Source organism: Aptenodytes patagonicus, chromosome 1 (assembly GCF_965638725.1).
Source record: "Aptenodytes patagonicus chromosome 1, bAptPat1.pri.cur, whole genome shotgun sequence".
NCBI classification, from domain to species: domain Eukaryota; kingdom Metazoa; phylum Chordata; class Aves; order Sphenisciformes; family Spheniscidae; genus Aptenodytes; species Aptenodytes patagonicus.
Genome location: NC_134949.1, coordinates 183,578,531 through 183,600,573, shown reverse-complemented (window position 1 = coordinate 183,600,573; position 22,043 = coordinate 183,578,531). Strand labels below are relative to the sequence as shown.

Here is a 22,043-nt window from a genome sequence, read left to right as displayed (position 1 = left end):
ATGACTTCATCTTTTTTACTGAATTTAAAAGTAAGGAACCCAAATCTTTTTTTCTCAAAGGTCAGATAATTAGCTTTTAATTTTGACCTGGCTTCTCTCCAGAGAGCTCTTCAGTTAACTTTCAGTGCAATGAAAATGATAGAGTGTTTTATTTGATATATACTTAGGTATAAACCATAGTAGGAAAAAAATATAACTTTTTGGTAATAAGAAGTAAATTTTCACCTCCAGCTTTCAATAATTTTCTGTTGAAACTTTGTTATATCTTAATTTTAATTTGGAAATAATTTTTAAATACTTTTTAGCATTATAGCAAACATTTATATGATGCAGTACTCAATTACAGACAAGCACCAGTGCATAAGGGTTAATTTTCAGATTAAATTGAACAAAAAATACAGAGAATTGCCAGAAATATATCACTCTAAAATAATTCTTTTTGAAACTCCTTACAGTTTTGAAACTGTTGTTATTTTTTTTCATATAACCTACTCACTGTTCACCTGCCTCCTTTCCTGCATAAAGAAATGTGTTCCCTCTAAAAGTGGGACTTGAATCTGAAGAAAGAAGTTTTATGAAAAACTTTCTAAAAGATACACAATGGAATTAAGTTTGAGGTTAACACAACTGTTTTAGGAGTTTATAGATAGGTGTCAATGATGTGAGATACCAATGACACATGTTTACATTTGTGATGCTTATCTATGACAGGCAGTGGAAATCTAGGATTTAATTCAGGTGCTAAACATGGGATATAGTGATACTTCATATGACTTAAGGTATCCAGGATATTCTCATGAGGATGATGCATAACAAAGTGGACACAATTCCGTTGCATAAACGAAGGACATTAGTGCTGTTGGCAGTGTCTCAGGGTATCCTTATGTGTTGGGGTCACAGAGACACCAGAGGAAACCCAGAAGCAGGTACTGTGGAATGTGGACATAGCTACTCAACTATAAAGGGAATTGCCTTTAACACTGTGGATAAAGAGCTACAACACTCAGCTTGGTAATGTGGGGATGACTGATTTACATGTGTCCTGGTTTCAGCAAGGATAGAGTTAATTTCCTTCCTAGCAGAATCAAAGAATCATTAAGGTTGGAAAAGACCCCTAAGATCATCGAGTCCAACCATCAACCCAACACCACCATGCCCACTAAACCATGTCCCTAAGCGCCTCATCCACACGTCTCTTAAATACCTCCAGGGATGGGGACTCCACCACTTCCCTGGGCAGCCTCTTCCAATGTTTCACCACTCCTTCAGTAAAGCAATTTTTCCTCACGTCCAATCTAAACCTCCCCTGGCGCAACTTGAGGCCATTGTCTCTCATCCTGTCACTAGTTACTTGGGAGAAGAGACCGACATCCACCTCGCTACAACCTCCTTTCAGGTACTTGCAGAGTGCGATGAGGTCTCCCCTGAGCTTCCTTTTCTCCAGGCTAAACAACCGCAGTTCCCTCAGACGCTCCTCATAAGACTTGTTCTCCAGACCATTCACCAGCCTCGTTGCCCTTCTCTGGACACGCTCCAGCACCTCAACGTCCTTCTTGTAGTGAGGGGCCCAAAACTGAACACAGTATTCGAGGTGCGGCCTCACCAGGGCCGAGTACAGGGGCACAATCACTTCCCTACTCCTGCTGGCCACACGATTTCTGATCCAGGCCAGGATGCCATTGGCCTTCTTGGCCGCCTGGGCACACTGCCGGCTCATGTTCAGCCAGCTGTCGACCAGCACCCCCAGGTCCTTTTCTGACAGGCAGCTTTCCAGCCACTCTTCCCCAAGCCTGTAGCGCTGCATGGGGTTGTTGTGGCCAAAGTGCAGGACCCGGCACTTGGCCTTGTTGAACCTCATACAGTTGGCCTGGGCCCATCGATCCAGCCTGTCCAGGTCCCTCTGCAGAGCCTTCCTACCCTCGAGCAGATCAACACTCCCGCCCAACTTGGTGTCGTCTGCAAACTTACTGAGGGAGCACTCAATCCCCTCATCCAGATCATTGATAAAGATCTTGAACAAGACCGGCCCCAGTACTGAGCCCTGGGGAACACCGCTCGTGACCGGCCGCCAACTGGATTGAACTCCATTCACCACAACTCTCTGGGCCCGGCCGTCCAGCCAGTTTTTGACCCAGCGCAGAGTACACCTGTCTAAGCCGTGAGCTGCCAGCTTCTCGAGGAGAATGCTGTGGGAGATGGTGTCAAAGGCCTTACTGAAGTCCAGGTAGACTGTAGGACAGGTAGGCTGTCCACATCCACAGCCTTTCCCTCGTCCACTAGGCGGGTCACCTGGTCATAGAAGGAGATCAGGTTGGTCAAGCAGGACCTGCCTCTCATGGATCCATGCTGGCTAGGCCGGATCCCCTGGTTGTCCCGCTCATGCCTTGTGAGCGCCCTCAAGATGAACCACTCCATAATCTTCCCCGGCACCGAGGTCAAGCTGACAGGCCTGTAGTTCCCCGGATCCTCCTTCCGGCCCTTCTTGTAGATGGGCGTCACATTGGCGTAGCTGGTACAGTGCTGTGTTTTGGATTTAGGAGGAGAACAATGTTGATAACACACCGATGTTTTAGTTGTTGCTAGGTAATGCTTACACTAGCCAAGGACTTTTCAGCTTCCCATGCTCTACCGACTGAGAAGGCTGGAGGTGCACAAGAAGCTGGGAGGGGGCACAGCCAAACTGGCCAAAGGGACATTCCATACCATGTGACGTCATGCTCAGTACATAAACTGGGGAAAGCTGGCCGGGGGGGCCGCTGCTCGGGGACTGGCTGGGCATCGGTCAGCAGGTGGTGAGCAATTGTACTGTGCATCACTTGCTTTGTGTATTATTATTATTATTATTACATTATTATTGTTATTATTATTTTATTTCAATTTATAAACTGTTTTTATCTCAACCCACGAGTTTTTCTCACTTCTACTCTTCCAATTCTCTCCCCCATCCCACCGGGGGCAGGAGGGAGGAATGAGCGAGCGGCTGTGTGGTACTCAGTTGCCGACTGAAATTAAACCACAACAACATGCAATTAGCAGTGCAGAGGTAAGCAAAGTATGTGGTGCCTAGATGAAGTAAAGGATTGGAGAAATGCAGCTAAATTTATGAGCCATACATTTAGAATTTGTAGTGGGATTAGAAGCTTCCAAACATAAAAGTAGTTTGAAATCTTGCCTCCAAATTATTCCAGCTGATACTTTATATACCACAGAATCATAGAATCATAGAATCACAAAATCATAGAATTACAGAATCATAGAACAGCCCAGGTTGGAAGCAACTTTGAAAGACCTTCTGGTCCAACCCTTCATGGGAAAGGAAGTCTAGACGAGAATGAGACCATTACATACCTTACACACATACATACATTACCTGATATTTTACATAAGGCTGTTGAAAAGGAAAGTAATCTTTTTAATCTTGGGTCTATTTTTCACCATTTTCAGCAATTTACAGAACGAACAAAATAGTTGTATTCCTTTCATCTGACTTATGTCAATAGCTTCATTTAACTCTGTAGTGGTAGATCTTGCAGATATGAATTATAAAGAAAATTATTACTAAAAACTAGGGCAGGGACCAGTAACCAACAAAGCCTGCATGACCTCTTTCTACACAATAAGAGCTAGAGGTGAGGCTGGTGTGTGAACGTTTAAGTTATCTTTTCTAAGTGCTTGGCAGATTAAAAAAAACACTTTAAAGACTGCAGTAATGCACAGTATTGTGTGCTAGCTTCTCAACTGGCGTATCTATGAAAAATAAACAGCTAACATTTCTGACATGGAAACCTTTAACTTTGTCATATTTGATTGTTTCCTTTGTAGCACATTTTATATTGGAAAGTAAAACAAGAAAATCCCACCCAACCACCTGGTCTAGTTAATTCAGGAAAACCTTCAATGAAGAAGATTGCTTAGCCTCTGAAAAACTTGCTGAAGTGGTTCACTGCTTTCCAAGTGATTCGCCGCCCAGCCAATCTCCAACCTGAACTGTCCTTGCTCACCTTGGGGCGTTTGCCCCTTCTTACACTTTGTGGTGCTCCCAAGAAGAATTTGGTTCCATGATCTTCCCTTCAAGAAGTCTTAAGTTGCTCTTAGGTCATGGCTTAGCCTTCTCTTCACCAGACTAAACAAGCCCGCTTCCTCAGCCTCTCCTCTCCTAGCTGACATACCATCTCGGTAGCCCATCACTGGACCTTTTCCAGTTTCTTCCTATGCCTTTCAAGTTGTGGAGTGCAAAATTGGAAACAATATTCCAGGTGCAGCCTTAGCAGCACCAGGTATTATGGGAATAATAACTTCATATGGCCTGCTGACAGAATTTTTCCTGATGCAGACCGATATGCAGTTTTCCTCATTCATGCTGTTGGCTCATACTCAGCCCAGTATCTGTCATAATCCCCAGGGTTTTTTTCTGAGAATATTTACTATTCTGCCTATCCTTAGCATGTTATGATATCTGCAGTTATTCCTCTTCAGTTTCACAACTCTGCACTTCTTGGGTATCTGTTGGCCCAATCCTCAAGTTTATTGAGGTCACTCTGAATGAAGGGCTGCTATTAATTTTTTCTAATTCTGAACAGCTTTGCTTTTAAACACCCAGAGTATTCAGCAGTTGCAGATTATAAACTGATGACAGTTTTCACAGTAACAGTGATGTTGTTGTTGTTGTTGTTATTAAATAATAATAATTAAAAAATACCTGTGGTGGAAGCAGTGGTAATCTGATATAAGCAAGTAGCATACTTAGGTCATTGCATCGCCTCTGCATATCATACTTCACCCACATCATTAAGGCATGGAAAATGGTCTCTTCATCAGGAACGTTCACATCATCACTAGCAAGAAGTTTATGGAGTTCTTCAGCTGGTAGAAGTAAAAACTCTTGATTTCTTATAACTTCCATTATATTCTCCTGAGAAGAAGAAAGTATTTCAGATTTAGTAATACTGCAAGAAAATAAAAGCAGCTGTTAAAGCTAATAAACCCATAGGATTAGTCAATATCTGCCACACCCAGCCCTCTTACAGCTCATGAGAAAAACAAACCAAAGATGATTAGAATTAAACAGCTATAGTTGTAATTCATCTATGAATATATTCAGAAAACAATATGAAGATTATATGGTAATATTGTAATTAAAAATTGTCAGAATTAGTAAAGACTAGGGCAGGTCTGCATATTGTTTGAAATTTTTATAAACTCAGTTGTAATTGAGCACATTCAATATATTGTAAACCTTTACATGCACATACTACATTTTCCTGTATTTTTTCACCATCTGATCTATTTCTTAAATAACTCGTCAGTCACATACAGTTATATTATCAATATCCAGACGATGGCTGTCTATACATATGACAAGGCTGAGAGGAAGATCAACACCATGAACTTAGCATTCTTTCTTGAATTTGTTTAGAACAGATTATTAACATCCAGCTAATGTGCAAAATGTATACAGCAATTAAAATCTCATAGTATTGAAATTTATAATACATATAGGAATAACTATAAAAAACTAAACAAAAACTATATAAACTATATAAAACCATACAGATATAAACTATATAAACTAAACAAAAATGTTCCATTTAGTTGACTGAATCCTAAGAACTGAATTAAGCGCTCTCTGAACTGCCTACCCTACATTAACAGGACACAACAGAAGCACAGTTCTGCAGGGTATCTTTCTCCAAATATTTCTTTTAGGATGCTTGATCTCTGTGGAGAAATTGCAAATGTGTTCTCATATTCCTCATTCATAGACAATTGTAAGAAGAAAGTGAAGTAGGTATAGACTGGAGGCATAAGACCCTCCTCCTGGAAAAAATCTAATTTTTGACATAAAACAAAAATGTAAAAAAGTGTTGGAGGGAGAAGTAAGTTACAATATCTGATAGATAAAAGATAATAATGAATTTCATAATGTTATTTTGGGTAGACTTTGTGAGAGTAAGATGAGATTCATGGAAGGAATGACAAAACATGTCAAAGACTTAAGCGTAAGAACATCAAAATTGAGGGAAGTGGATAATTCCACTGCTACACCCACTCAATTCAATTCTTAGCATATCAAAATTCAAATTAAAGCTCTCTATAATTGCTTGTTTGGGTGTGGGCCAGGGGAAAGACTAACTGGTCATCAGGAACTGAAATAGAAGTAACACAGTATTACTGAGACAATGTAACTAATACAGAAAAAAAATGGTGCAAGACTTAAAACAACAGAATTATACTCTGGCCCTAGTAAGTCACATGTTGTCCTCCCCCCGCCCCATGCGATACAAGGAAATTATTATTTTAATTCTCCAAGATCATATTTTTTGAAAGTTACTGCTTAAAAGAATCTATTAAAAACTGCATATTATTTTATATAAGGTAGCAGAGATGAATAATACAGACATAGACATGACAAAATCATGACAGACAGAAGTTCACTGAAATGTGTAATGTAATTACACGTCAAATACATATGTGCAAATAGAACAAATTAGCTAAAGCTGAAAGTGATGCTTATTATTATGAATGTGAATACTTTCACATGTAAAACAACTTTCAATGAGTAACTTTTTAACTCTACATATACACCTAAAACCAGATGCTGATACAACAATCAAAGTTATATATATCATCACGGTCTGTATTAACCGTGCTGTTAAGTTATCTTTACATAACTGATAATTAGATCAAAACATGACTCAGTTCTTTTTTTTAAATTGCTTGATTAAATGTCAATAGGTACTTAAAAAAATAGATTTTTATGGCCTAAGGTTTAAATCTGTTGACTCCTGATAAAGTTTAAATTGTGTGACTAGAACATTGTACAATAGATTGGAAATGTGAAGGAACTAGTTTGCAGGCACTTAACCACAAGTTGGCTGAATTCATTTTAATTAAAAAGCCATAAAACTCAGAAAATTTCATTGCACTTCTCAATAAAATGATTTATAAGCCAAAGTTTAATTAAGGCTGGTTAAACTGACACTAAATTCCATTATGAAAAAAATATAACTCTACTTCTTAATAGGAACCAACATCAAACTTTGCAATAGCATATTAATCCAATGACCTAATATTACTGAGAAACATTGCAATGGTGGAATACATTTTATGAACTCACAGAACTCAATCAATTTTGAATAACACTCAGAGCAGGGGCTCTAAATTCAGAATAATAATTTCAGTTTTGATTAAGATTTTTTATCATTTTTAATTGTCTTTTCATTTGGGTGTATGCTTAAGGAGAACTTATGCCAGCCTCTGTACTGATTTATGTTGACTGAAAGTAGAATCTAACAAAGTTTTCAGACAAACCATATGAGCTCAAATCTGTTCTAAACATCTGGACTTACACTAGTTTCATGTTACTCAGGGCTGAGAAAATGCTATTTAATAAAGATAATTTATATAACTGTAACTTCTGTATATATATACATTTATATGGTATATTTATATATATTATATATATAAAACCCAGCAATAAAATCCAGGTTCTTGATCTTCAGAGCTAAAAACTCTCTCCTTCAAGTACTTAGCATTTCCTAAAATGACTATTGAATGTTTAGAACTTCCTAGATCACATTTTAATTTCTTGAGATTCATTTCATTTGGAGCAGCAAAGCATATTTCAATGGCTTGCTGTTTTATTATAACAGAAATAATTTATTATATGTTTATTGTGGAACAACCTGCCTTTCTTTTAAAATATAATTGGTCTTCATTTATGCACTTTAGGGAAGAGGATACAAAAGATGCCTGCTATCTACTGGTTAAAATTTTCACGATAAATGAATTAAATTCAAAATTCTCCTGAAATTAAGGTGCAAGCTAGGAATTGAGCTACTCAGTCCCGCTCTAGTTAAGTGCTTTCAGGAATGCTTCGGTCTTCACGGGCTGAGAAACATTAATTTTGAGAATAAGGATACTCAGTGTTTAAGCATGTCCAGGATTATGTGACAGAGGTGTATGAGTTTTCAGGACCTGTAAGTTTTGACTCTGATACTTAAGAAGCTTTGTAGATCTGGTCTTCACTGCCTCATAAGTCTCATAAGATCAACTGGGCTGTGACTAATGCCTCTCCTGCATGGGTCATTCACTTAGCCTTTCCCTTCAGCAAGAATTGTAATGTTTTAATTAAGTAGAGTAGTGGATTTTTGCTTTTAAATTAGAAAAGGTAACTTACAGTAGAAAGTAGGAAAGTCTCTGAACCCACTTGGAGAAATCTATGTCTCACTTGGTTGCCCTTCCACTTTCTCAAAATGATCATGCAATAACCATTGCTATGGGGTCATAGCATTTCCACGGCAGAACTGTTTCACTTTTAAACCTTTTCATCAGCACATAGTATTAGAATTAAATGACCATAAAGTATCAGCACAGTAGTCAAGTAAACAAAACAAATCTGCAGATAAGCAAGCACCTGAGTATCTGAGTCTAACAGATTGTGTATCATAGGAACATAAATGCTCTAATGAAATTAAACTACTACCAAATGGAATTTAATAAAAAATAAATTCTGCTACATATATCCTTATAATGATGTTATCAATATAAATGAATTTGATTTTTTATTTCAATCAAGACTTGTAATGATCATTATTTCACATGGAATCAAATTATCTCACAAAAGTTAGTTCTCATTGCTGTTTATGTCATTGATTTCACTAATCAGCATGTATCAGTTATAAGGAAGAGCCTGAGAATAATTTCTTCAGTATTATAAAAAATATGAAATAATTTCATACCTTGGCAAAGAATGTCATGTTCTGAGAGTGCTATTTAGAACCTGTTACATCAGAGTTGCTGTGGCAGTAAAAATGCTTAGCAGTTTTTTTTGGTTTTAGATGTAGGGGTCGTATTTAGGAAGTTTTACATTTTATTGATTTTCATGCTGTGGCCTTTCCAATATGAAAATGAGAAACACATAAGATAATGCTGAAAAAAAGGTATCTGTACACTAGCCTTTCACTTAAATAGTAAATGACTAGTGTCAATGAATATTTTAAGACCACACTGCTTTTAGTTTAGAACCTAAGTTTTCATGAGAACTTTTAAATAAATGAATAAATAGTGCATCTGATTTTCATATTAAATCATATAGTATAGTTTCTGAAGTGCTAAAGACCTGAATGCCAATTTTGATTTTGTTCAAGCCCCAAACTATTTCAGTCTGGAATTATTGCTGCTGTGCTACATTGAATTCAGCCCTCTTGTTTTGTACACCCAGTTTTCCCTATCAGCTGTGTATCATACAAGACTACATCCCCTTTGCAAAAACCGTCCTATCGTGTATCTTCTTTCCTAAGGAGAATGGGCTTTTCAAGTTCCTGAACTCCCATTAGACAAAGGACCAGCACTGATGAATATGCTTATGGTCTGGTTCTCTAGCCAAATCCCAGATTTTATCTGAGAGTGAGCTCCATCTACCCTATGTAATCCAGAAAGCTACATGTTTCTTCCAGTACCAGATGCCAGCCTGACGTGACCATTACAAAAGGGGTATAAAGGCTGGGGCGTTCAAAGGATAGGCAGCTAGTGGAAAGAGTCTGAACTTTGTCAGTGGGAAGAGAGATCAGCAGCTGCTGCTTTTTGGGGAGAGCAGACAGCAAGTTGAGGATAGAAGAGACAGTGGCTATGGATACCAGCTCACACAGAAAACTGAAATTTTAATAGAGACTTCTAGATGACAAAGTTAGACTACCACAATCTAAGTATTTTCCTTTTTCACTTGCAACTTTTAATTTTTTTTTTTCAAATTTTTCAGGTTTTAGGATATGACTCTGCAGAATTAGCCAGATTATAGTCTAATCTATGATGAAAAAAAATCATCATCAATATCATGCAGCATTCTGGGATTTTACAATCTAAATGTAGTTCATAACCAGTTGGTCACAGACGTTTGCTGATATGCCAGTTCATCACAATAAACTGGCTAAAACTTTCAAGCTAGAGTGCCTTAATCTTGCATGTTTCCTTAACTGTGTCAGAATGGTTAATGTTTGTTTCCTGTTTTGCTGAAGGATCTTGGCTCACACATGCTGCACGTATTCTTCTTCACATCTAAGAAGATCCAAGAAGCCTAAACCTGTACACAAAACAGACACAACTTGCTAAATGGATGAGGACATGTACACATCTTGCTCCTCCTGACTGAAATAGTCTTCCAACACTGTTCTGGAAGGTCCTGTATCCCATAAACCCTGGAACTTCTGGGTGCTAAGCCCCAGTGCATGCATAACGTTCTTCCTAGCACGGTAGCTAGGAAAAACAGAAGTCTAGTATTGTGGAAACCAGTTCTCTTGTTATTCATTACTCCACCTTTTTTTCCCTCCCCCCCCCCCCCCCCCCATTTTTGGGGGTCTTTTTCAATGTTAGTTTACCGTCCCAAAATAAAGTTAATAGAACCACAGAGCACAATTTGGGGACCTAAAAACCTGGAATGTTTGTGTTCCATGACTTGAGTTGGCCCGGATGATTGATATATTTATCATTGGAAGGGTTCTCAGCACAATTTCAAGAAAATAGCAAAGGAGATCAGCACTGTGAATCATCCAGAGGTGGCATTTTGGACTGAAAAGGCTAAAAGTGGCAAAAATAGAGACTCACAGTGCAAACTGTCACGTTGGTGCAGTATTGTAAAGTGTGGATACACACTTATATGGACTCTGGTGACTGTCTTCTTTTGCTTTTACTTGTAGATGTACCCTTAGCACTCCCCAAATATGGAAAATATGAGCTGCCCCAACTTTTTAAATTGTGCTGTTTGCTCAGCAGGAATGCAACCCTTCTCATCTAGTTAACAGAACCACAAGTTTCTGGGTTTAAATTATAACACACCAGGGAAGTAGTCATCATGACACTCTCACTTTCTTACTCTCCTGGCAAGACTTTTCTTTCTTCCCTACCCTGCTCCAGTAATTATGCTTTGGTACAAGTTTGCTGCCCCAATCCAGCATTATCATCCAATTTACAGTCTGGCCACAATGGCTTCCCTAACTTGTAGGTCATAGAATCACAGAATCATTTAGATTGGAAGGGCGCTCTTAAGATCATCCAGTCCAATGCCCTTGTTCGAGCAGGGTCGGAGAGAGCAGGTTGTCCCAGGCTGTGTCTAGTCGGGTTTTGAACACCTTCAGAGAAGGTCGCTCCACAACCTCTCTTTGCAATGTATTCCAGTGTTTGACCACCATCACAGTAAAAAAGTGTTTTCTCGTGTTCTGACGCAATTTCATGTTTTTTAATTTGTGTCCATTCCCTCTTGTCCTGTCACTGAGCACTACTGAGAAGAGTCTGTCTCCCTCATCTTCAGTCCCTTCCATCAGGCATTTATACACATTGACAAGATTCCCCCTGAGGTTTCTCCTCTCCAGGCTGAAGAGTCCCAGCTCTCTCACCCTTTCCTTATATGAAAAATGCTCAAGCAACCATTGGAGCAACCACTGGAGATAAACCACTCCATAACTGGTACCCCCATGGGAGGAGGAACAAAACCATTTTGTAGGATAGGAGGACACAAGTACCGTCACTTACAACATCATGTAGGGCAGGATAATACCAGGGTAAAATAATGAGCTTAGGGAAGAGGGATGTCTTCCACTAAGAGCCCCATCAACACTCCCCACAGCTTCTGGCCATTGCTGGAATACTCTATCCATGGATAGATTAAAACTCACTCAGGATGGGAACATACATGCATATACATTCTGTAGCAGGTGCAGCAAGTATTAGCCCATATCAATCAAATCAGCCCTAGTAGCACACTGTATTGGAGCACTCATGACTGTGGCCAAGAGTTGGAATTGCAGCTTATGGCATCTTAAGCAAGATAAGTAAAGAAAAAATTAGTGTTAGAGAAGTCTCAGAAGCAGCACTGTTAGGCATTGGGTTGCTCAGCAAGGGTTACAAGTGTGTCTCAAGATTTAACATAACTTGCTGTGCATGACTGTGGTGTATGCTAGAGCCGAGGCCTGCGGATTAATAAAACCAGTAAGTAATTCTTTCAGCCACTGTGCTATAGTTTACTCCACTCATCATGCAGAATCCACAAGTAGGGAGGATGTTGGTATTCAGTTACAGAGGTGTGCTTCAATCTGTGTAATCTGACCTTTTGGATGCAGAAAAGCACAAGTGTAACCTTTCAACATTTATGTCAACGTAAGCACATATTTTTATGTCCTAATGGAGCCCCTGTCTTGTTTACTCTGATTACAGGCATAGAAAAGGAAAATGAGGAAAATGGAGGGTAACAAGTCTAACAGGAACCTCACCTAAATCAAATCTGATTAAAAGAAAGCTAGAAATCAGAAAAAAAAAAAAAAAATCTTTCTGTTAAAGCATCAAGCTCTAGAACAGATTTTCAATGGGTGGGCAGAGAACAGGTCTGTTAGAACCAGTGTAATAACTTAGGATGCAGTTTACAAAAGGGATTACATGAGGTGGTTTCCCCAGACAGCAGGGAACTGCCTTGGAATCTCTTTCAGTTTTGTTTTAACCCAGTTACTCTTTTGTTGAACCTAATAACATCTGATCCACTGAAAATTGCTTCCTATAAAGGCATCATCTCAAAGACATCTGGAGATGGATAATTTGCCACTTTTGCAGTAGCTTCCAGAAGTAATCATCTTCAACATTAAAAAGTGTGTCTAATTTCCCATTTGAACTTGTCTGTCTTCCACTCATACATACCAGTTCTTATTATGAATTTCTCACTCTGATTAATGAGCCCATTAGCACCAAAACTTAAAACCTCAAAATAATTTATTCGGTCTTTAATAACTCAAAGGAGTTGAGTGGTTATGGCCTTGCTTTTACAATTCATTCACAGTACTGTGTCCTGGAATACCATGTTGTAATGTTCAGGAGTGAAAACAAGATACTTAATCATTAAAACTGTTTCTTGTGGTAGCACCTACAAATTCACTGGTAATCTCATAATCATTCACTGACCTACCCTGACCCTACTTAGCCTGTGGACTGTGATGGAATACAGCACAAAGCAAAGGCTGAAGGCATATGCAAGATCATGTCTATTAAAAAAGCTTCTACTTTCATAAATGATTAATAAATATTGCAATTAAGATACTATTCCAAAAGGTAACTGAAACCTCAGTCAGAGCATTAGAGTGAAATCTTTTCTCATATTCCTGTACTCCAAACCTGAATTAAAAATAAGTAGCCACTAAAATGGAAATGCATCTAACGAATCATGGGGAATTGCATGATCATAGAGGAAAAATGCCTTGTTCTATTGCTCTCCTTTCCACACTATAAAGATTTGCAACAACAGTGTTTCTTCTGTCTTCATTAGCTATCTCAAAGCATATGTGTTCTGTGTCATGTGATATATGCTGTTGCTGGAGAATGTTTTAGTTACAGTTTTGTTTGAGGAGTGAAATGTTTAAAAATGGTAGTTTATGTTGATATTTCAGATTCAGTAGTCATTTTAACTGAAATCAAATATTTAAAAAAACACAGCAGAAACATATGAAAACTTTAGCATTTCTGATTAATTTATAGCAAATGACTTTATTGAAAAAGTATATACCTTCCAAGAGCATTCTAGGAAACAAATAGCCCATCATACAGAAAATATAAAGTTCAGGAAATGCCTGAATCATGTGCTTGAATCATTCTCTCTCACACTTTTTCATTGTTGGACTCTAATCTACCTTTCAACTAACATCCAGCATAATTTGAAGCATTACTGAGAGTCTTAATTAGTATGAAAGTAGAGAATATATTCCAAATTAGAAAAACATTGGAACACAAAAAGGATTCTGAGACAGAACCACCTCTCTGTGTAAAGGGGACTTCCAAAGACTTCCACTCCATAAGGAGGTTTGAAGAAAGTCATACGGTAATTACTTTCTGACAGCACTTACAGCCTTGAAGCACATTATTAAGTCCAGATTAATTCTAAACCCACAGTGTTGTGGTACAAAGTTAATTAAAATAGCTACACATACCCCTCCCCTATATAACAGAAACTTTTTGTACTCCATGGTATTTCAGAAAATAGAATAATTCACACAAAGATATCCGATTATTAACAATGGTGATTTCCATACTCTTTCCAACAAAATAATGGTATATGGTATAATGTAAAATAATCACTGTATTTAGGTATTAAGTGGTTTGTCAAGGTACAAGGCTGCTGAAAACTTGTCACATTAAGTTGTTGTCTTTGATAGAACACTTAAAAAACCTGTTAAATGAATGCTGAAAATATATTAACCTACTGTGAATCCCAAAAGACAAATTTCAGACTGAAGTGAAATTGTGAAACATTTGTCATCCTGCACATAATATTGATTAAAGTTGACAGTTACTCTTGTTTTATTGCTCCTTTGTAAATTACAAATTTGGAAGGAACAGACATTACATTTCACTTTCTCCAAGACTGCATGTTACCATCAAATAATCTCATGCTGTCAACTAACTGTAATATGCAGTAATTTCTTAGTGTCAGTTCTTTATTGGGAAGGGGGAGGAGGCGAAGAGAACTTTATAGCTGTGTCTCGCTGTTGGTTGTTTTGGTTTGTTTTTTTTTCATTAGCTTGTGTTCAAGTTCTCACATAATTCATTATCATTCTACTCTTCAAAATCCACCACTTAAAAAATCATCTGTACTTTTTAAAAGAACAATCTGAGCAAACTGCACCCAAACTCAACTTCCCAAGCTATTTACTACAAAGCCATACATAATTAAACAAAGTTCCTTACATAATTAAACCTTCCCTATAAAATAATAAAAAAAAAGATTTCTAGACTACTTATTACTCATCTAAGATCTTCTCATTTCTTTCTTGTCTTCTTTATTTATCAACACAAATAAACAGATAATTTCTTCTGGAAATAGACAGAAAACTACTAGATGAGATTTACACCTGAAATTATGCTGCCTAACACAGCTGACTTTAAAGCAGAGCAGACTTATAAACATTCTTTAAGATAAAGAAGATCTCCTGATACCCTAATGCTTTAGAAGGTACTCATTACATTTACAAATATGGTATCTATTCATATAAACTTATTGATAGCTGATACAGTCTTGCACAGAATTTATGTACCTAGGTATTACTTAGTGTTTAAGTGCTCATAGAACATAAAAAGAACTGTATAGGTTTAGAGCAAGCAAAGGTCCATTTGTGACCAGATGTAATTTTGACAATGATTAGAAGGAATTTTAAAAGGTAAATGTTATATCTTCTCTGTGTATCGTAGATTTTGGAAATTTGTGATTTTAGGGATTTCCTGTATGAGATGTTTAGAAGACCTTTGTGGACTTGTCTTCAATTTATTTAATAGCACTTTGAATCTATTTAGGTTTTGTCTCCATAGAATCCCTTGCAGTCAACTACACAACTTAAGCACATACCTGTAAAAGGCAAGTATTTCCTTTTGTTTGCTTTTAAATCTGTTGCTCAAATAGATTTGATGAAGCTCAGTTCTTGAACTGAGGGAAATAATATCCCATTCTCCCATTCCATGCCATGTATGTCTTATGTGTCTATTACAGCCTCTCCAGCAGTCATTATCTTCCCCAGTGCCAAAAAAAACCCCAAAACCACCACCAAAACACCTCTCATGGAAATAGGGAGCTTTCCCACATTTTCAGTTATTATTCCATTATTATCCTTAGCTACAACTAAACAGAGTGCCATGGCAATGCCATTCCAACATGACTTTACTCCAGGTGATCCAAGGAGAGAGAAGAACACCAACCAGACTCACCTCTCATGCCTCCCATGAAAAGGAAACCTAAGCTGCAGGACTTATATTTGATCTGGATGGCAGAGGATTCACACTTCAGACCACTCTGTAGCACATACTCACAGGTCTACTTAGATGCAATCATCACTGATCCTTTTTTTAGTGCTTTTTATTTTTCATATATTCTTTGAGAGATTAGATAACTAGAGCTTTAAGCAGTTTTAAAGGTGCAAACAAACCATGGAGTGGAGTAGGATTTGGTGTTTTCTGTTTTGTCCTCTGTTCCTTTCCTAATACTCCCCAGCACTCCCCTTCTTTTGTAACCACTCTAAGTGCTCAGCAAACATTCTCATAAGCAGACAACTGATCTCAATGAATAAAAGTTGTATTTTTTTCTCCCCCTGATAAGACATAGCTAGTTAAGATCCCATCATTACATGTATACAGATTATTCCTCCACCTGCATTACTTTTACCTTATCAATATTTAAATTTATTTGGCATTATATGCTTAGCATCACAAGATCTTTTTGCAACTTCTTAGAGATGGTTTGTGGCTTTTACTATACTCAGTAATTTTATACTGTCTATAAAGCCATTTTATTTCATTATTTACTCTTTTTCCATACAATTTATGGGAATGTTTAATTGAGTCATTCACAACATACTTCCCTTGTGGTCCTTACTGGTAACTTTTTACACAGTGATATCTGTACATTCACTCTGATCCTTTGTTTCCTAATTGTTAACCAGATACTAATCCACAGGAGCGTCTTTTCTCTCATGCCTTTAAGGCTGTTTCTTTAAGAGTTGCCAATAAGAGACTTATCAAAGGACTTTTGAAAATGCAAGTACACAATAGAAAATTTGTGCACAGATTCCCATAGACTTGTGAAATGGGGTTTGCCTTACCAAAATTTCCTTCACTCTTTTCCATTTTTTAAATCCATCTTTCAGCCTGTTCTCCTTTATTATGGTTTAACCAATTTATACAGAAATCAAGCTAATTGGTGTCTGGCTCTTTGTGGGACTTTTCTTTCTTTTTTTCTCTTTGCTCTCTCACAGCTGTCACATTTATCAGCTTCCATTTTTCTCTTACCAAGGACAACTTAGATGTTAGGTTACATATGATAGCTAACACTTCCTTCAGAATACTTGGGTCAATACCAAATGGTCTTAGTGATCTGTCAGCATTCATATCATTTTGAGGTAATTATTCTGACTTATCTACTTAAAAAAGAAGTTAATTTATGGTCTAAGACCCTTGGTAGCAAATATGAATGTAAACAACTCATTTAAATTTCTGTCTCTTGCCTTATCTACCTTGAACATTCATATTAAATCTGTTTTATCTCAGCCTTACATATTCTTTATCAAGATATTTGTTTTTAATGTTTTCGAGAAGAATAGAATCCAAAAGCCAAACTGGTTGCTCAGGCTCCCTACGTAGTACATGAGCAAAGTCAGTCACTAAACAGCAAGCCAAAATCCTGTACAGTAAAGAGGATGCTACTCTGAACCTGCCAAAAGGAAACACGGCATCTAGTGACATTTTTTAAATCCCACCTTCTTTCTGCAGTGAAGATACTCAGATTATGGAGTACAAATCCTCTCTGGAAGGCAAACCACAAAATATTCACAAAATATGTGGTACCAGTAGTATGATGTCTATGTTTCAAACAGTTTAATAATTCAAAAAGCTATCTGAGAAATTTTAGGGCAAAAGCCAAGCCTCACTCTGAATGAATCCATTTCATCAGCTCCCAAGAAAATATTCTAAGTGTTCATGAACAAGACATTATTCAGTGCACTCCCACTGAAGCTGATTTTGAACATATTTCTGTGCATCAACATTTTTGCCATTGATATTGGACTGACTATTCAACGAAGACAACTGATGGGATATTAAAATTTTCAAATCTTAAATCAGTTATCTTAATCGGATTTAGAACCCTATCTAATCCTAGTTCTTTGGGATACAGTTTCTTAGGAGGAGTTCCTAATCATCATTCCAGCCTTATTAAGTCAGGGGAAAAAAAAGATCAAAAAAGGTTTAAATGCTTTAATTCTGTATGGCCAGAAGATAGTGGCATAGACAGTGCAGAACAGAGGAGTAAGTGGACTAAACTGGCTCCACTCAATGAACTAAAGGTGGTGCACTTGCGTTACACGGCTTTGAGTTCTGTGCTTCCCATTCTTTGCATCACAGACTAATCCCTCCTCCAAATAACTTTGGGGTATTTGTATTTCGACTTAAATTTGCTAATTTGTCTCAGCACAGGAACACAGGATATACACATAGTATAACCTAACTACACATTTTCATCCTGTGAACACCACCAAGAAAAAATCTCTCTGAGGCAGGATGCAAGGCTCAGGCTTGGATGAAACATGTATTGCAACATATCCTATGTTGGTTCTTTCTGTACACTGCTTCATTTACAAAAGAAATATAGTAAGAGTAAGAGTAGAAATGGGAGCAAGGATAAGGATAAGGATAAGGATAAGGATAAGGATTAAGGATAAAAACCCATTGATATTTCATACCTGTCACTTTCTTCCAAGCACATTTTTTTTCCTTCTTACTAAGATAGTACATAATAAATACAACCTTATTTAAGATAAGCAAATTTTCAGTTAATATTCAACTTTACTGAAAAGCTGGAGGTGATGATAAACTCTGGCTGCTCTTGTCCCTTCTCAGTGCTAATTAAACATAAAACCAGACAGCAGTAGATATCATTCTGCATTTCTACTTCATTGTACAGCAACATCCTGAATGAAAAAGAATCAAAGTATCTGTATTTTCATATATTTATTTTTTCCAGCAGGTACTTTACAAAAATCTTTAAGAGGTACTGAATTAGGTAATGAATTTCCAAAATATATTCCAGATATGTCTAATCACTTCTAAAAAGGAAGAGGTTTTTACCAATTGTACAATAAATAAGTTAGTTGCTATACATCTCAGCAGGTCCTGATGGATATAACAGATTAAGAATGTTAAGAATTAAGATTATCTTAACATATGTTATTCAAATGCAATTTAACTACCAAAAAAAAAAAAGTGGATCTTAATTCGGGAATATATTCTATAGAATTCATTAATCTATGCTGATATGTTTGAAATTTATAGTAAGAAACACAGGTGTTTAAAAACATGCTTGCAAAATCCTTTCTGTGGAAGCATATTGTGATGGTTTTATGAGAAAGTCATGGCAATAAATTTCTAAGATTTACAGCAATTAGGAAAACAACCAGGTATACTTCTGAATAACTTCTTAGAACATACCTTTCAAAAATTATAATCAAATGCTAATTAATATAAAGTTTTAACCACCCCTAGGAATTTCACAACTCTATCTCAGGTTTTGTCTAAACCTAAACAAAGCGGTAACAACCATCAGAATGAACTCTGAGTATGTTTTACAGCTGAATTAAATTGGCTTAAAGAAAAAGTGTGGATATCTCTAAAATACTGATCCTCAGAATGCTAGCAGAGAAGTATAGCACTATTTTTAGTGCTTGCTCTGTGGGTCAATACATGGCTCGTCTTTAGAATCAAAACTATCAGTGTGTTCGGTGTTTATGAAAAGCACTAGACTGATGGAAGATTGATTGGTTTTGGATACAATCTTGTCAGAGGTCCAATTCAGAGTAGAAATAAATGTTTCATAATAGTTAGTGATTTCCAGTTTTGACAGCTTTCCTTTATGTGGACAGATTGTATGTACAAGTTGTTATCTTCTAAATATGTAGTTTAATTTGTGTGTGCTTCACTATTTATTACCTCCACAGTTTGCCCATTATAGAACTGCACTATAGTAATGCAGTAAAATTTACAGTTACATCCCATTGTTGAGGGTTTTGGCTTTTTAACCAGAACATAAATTCACCTGTGGAATGTGCTTAGTTTACAAAGTCACCTATTTCGTCATCATTTACAAGAATTACTGCATTTCTTTGAAATTATCTTCATTTCAGTGACATGAATAGCATGTCCAAAATTATGGATATTATTGATTAAACTGTTTTTTTTTCTAATGGGAGCTTGGACAGGAAGACCACAAATGTATATATAAATATACAAGTCCATGTGTATATATGCATTTATATGTATATACATACACATATATACCCACACTGAAGACATTCTACCGTAGGGTTTTGAATCTCATCTGAATCATAGCTCTAATCTCATGGAAATAAACAACAAAAAAAGAATCACTACTGATGGAATAAATTCTACTGAAAATTGAAAATTACAGAACGTCACAAAGAATTACATCTGATTATTTTGTGAATATTACATTTTCCCTTGATTGGACAGCAATGTAATGTAGTAAATTTAGATTTAATGCATGAGGTTGACTTACAAAAGAGAATCATAAAATAATTCAGGTAGAAAGAAACCTCTGGAGGTCATCTAGTCCAATCCTTGCTCAAATCAAGGCTAATTTCAAACATAGGTCATGATGCTCAGGGCCTTGTCGGGTCTAGCTTGGAATATTTCCAAGCACAGAGATTCTACAGCCTCTCTGAGAAAACTGCTACAATGCGTACTACTATCACTGTGAAGAAATGTTTTTCACTTGGAAATTGCAACTTGGGACTGTTGCCCAAAGTCCTCTCATTGTGTACCTTCAAGAAGAGAATGATCTTATCTTTTCTACAACCCCTGATAGGTAGCTGAAAATATTGAGTCCCCCTTAGCTTTCTTTTCTTCTTGAATGTCCCCTCAGGTTCTCTTCATATATTATGTGCTTCCTGCTTCAGCTTCATAGCTGGTTCAATTTGCTCTTGAATTGAAATGCCACCAGCTGGAAAATGCATTCCAGTTAAGGCATCATGAGTCGTGGGTAGAGGCGAATAATTATTTCTTTCAACCTGCTGGCTAATGCAATTGAGTATATGGTTAGTCTTCATACAGATGCAGCACAAAATTTCATCAGAAGAAAAATTCTGAATAGTTTCAGTAGTGAGCCTACACAGTTAAAAACTGATAATGTTGACTAGAGCTACTTGTCATTCAGATGGTCTTCAGACTGTGTGTTGCTCTCCATTTGGCAACATAAAGATCTGTATAATATCTTTATGTTAAATCAAAAGTTATAGCAAAATAGTTCATGTAATAGTTAAGATAATTTATCTTATCTTAAGATTAAGATAAACCCAAAAAAGAAATTCTGGTATGTTTCACCAACATGACAAATGAGAACACTGTTAACCTTTAGAAGTATTCCATAAAATGCAGAGCATACTAGGTAAACAAACAAACAAACAAACAAACCCCAAAACAACAACAAAAAATAACATAAAAATACCTGAGATATAATGAAAGAAAACCAGCCTCAACTCAGCTTGAATTTATTCATAGTAAACTACAATATTGCTGCATGCCGATTAACAGTGCTGCTGTGTGAATTAACTATATGGGTGTGTGTGTGATGCCTCAGCACCTTCTTGGCACATACTGAATGTTTATTAGATGCTAAAATAAAAAGGATATTATTGTCTGAGTAACAGGAGAGATTATATATATCTCACATATTTATATAAACACATATCCGTGTATGCAGAAAGAAATTAAACCAATCCAAGGTTAAGGCATTGCAATTATTAATTTACTCATAATATACAGTATTCTTCTGTCTTATTTTCCCTTTTATTCTGTTTCAGTAATGTGAACAATATCACTAAATTATATTTTGGCTTTTCTGCTATCCACATGAAAATAAATATCTTTAAAACAAAACATAAAATGGTAAATTTCAGATAAAGCAGCAAAAATTGCAAGAAGTTTCTTGTGATTTTCCCAAGTATTTAATTTTTTTGTTCTATTTTGATTTTTTCCTAACATCCTCAATCTTCACATTCACATACCGAAACAAACACCAAAAACTTTAAAAGAATAACCTTCCTTTAAAATAAGCAAAGTTAAAGAAACTGTGCCTGGCAGGTCTCAGATGCCAAATTAACACTGGACCATTAGAGTGATCTCGGAGCTACCCTAACCTAAAGCATATATAGGGGCTGCTTAAAAGATGGTTTGCCATTGACAACACCCTTACAATTTTCTTTCATTTTCTTTTTCATTATTTCCTCACTCCTTTTAAGGAAGTTCTGATGTGCTGGGTAAAGAGAGCTTATCGAGCTTATCCTGATAAGTTAATATATTTTAGAATCACTGCTGTTTGTAGTATTTCAGACTTTAGCAGTGGACTTACTTAGAATACTTTCAGAAAGGGATGCTTGTAAAAAGATCCATACCAGCGACAAATATGTGGCCTCTTTTGGGAATATTACATACAACCTGGGAAGCAGTTCCTAATGTTT

The 22,043-nt window shown here is 36.7% G+C and overlaps 1 protein-coding gene across 1 annotated transcript in view; it reads right to left on the bottom strand.

Moving 5' to 3' along the window:
• The window catches only part of KLHL1 (kelch like family member 1), a 266,155-nt gene that overhangs the window by 103,633 nt on the left and 140,479 nt on the right, over positions 1 to 22,043 (bottom strand). The window contains exon 5 of the mRNA XM_076363042.1: positions 4,700 to 4,912. Within this exon, the coding sequence (XP_076219157.1) occupies positions 4,700 to 4,912 (213 nt within the window). The remainder of the gene's footprint in view (positions 1 to 4,699; positions 4,913 to 22,043) is intronic.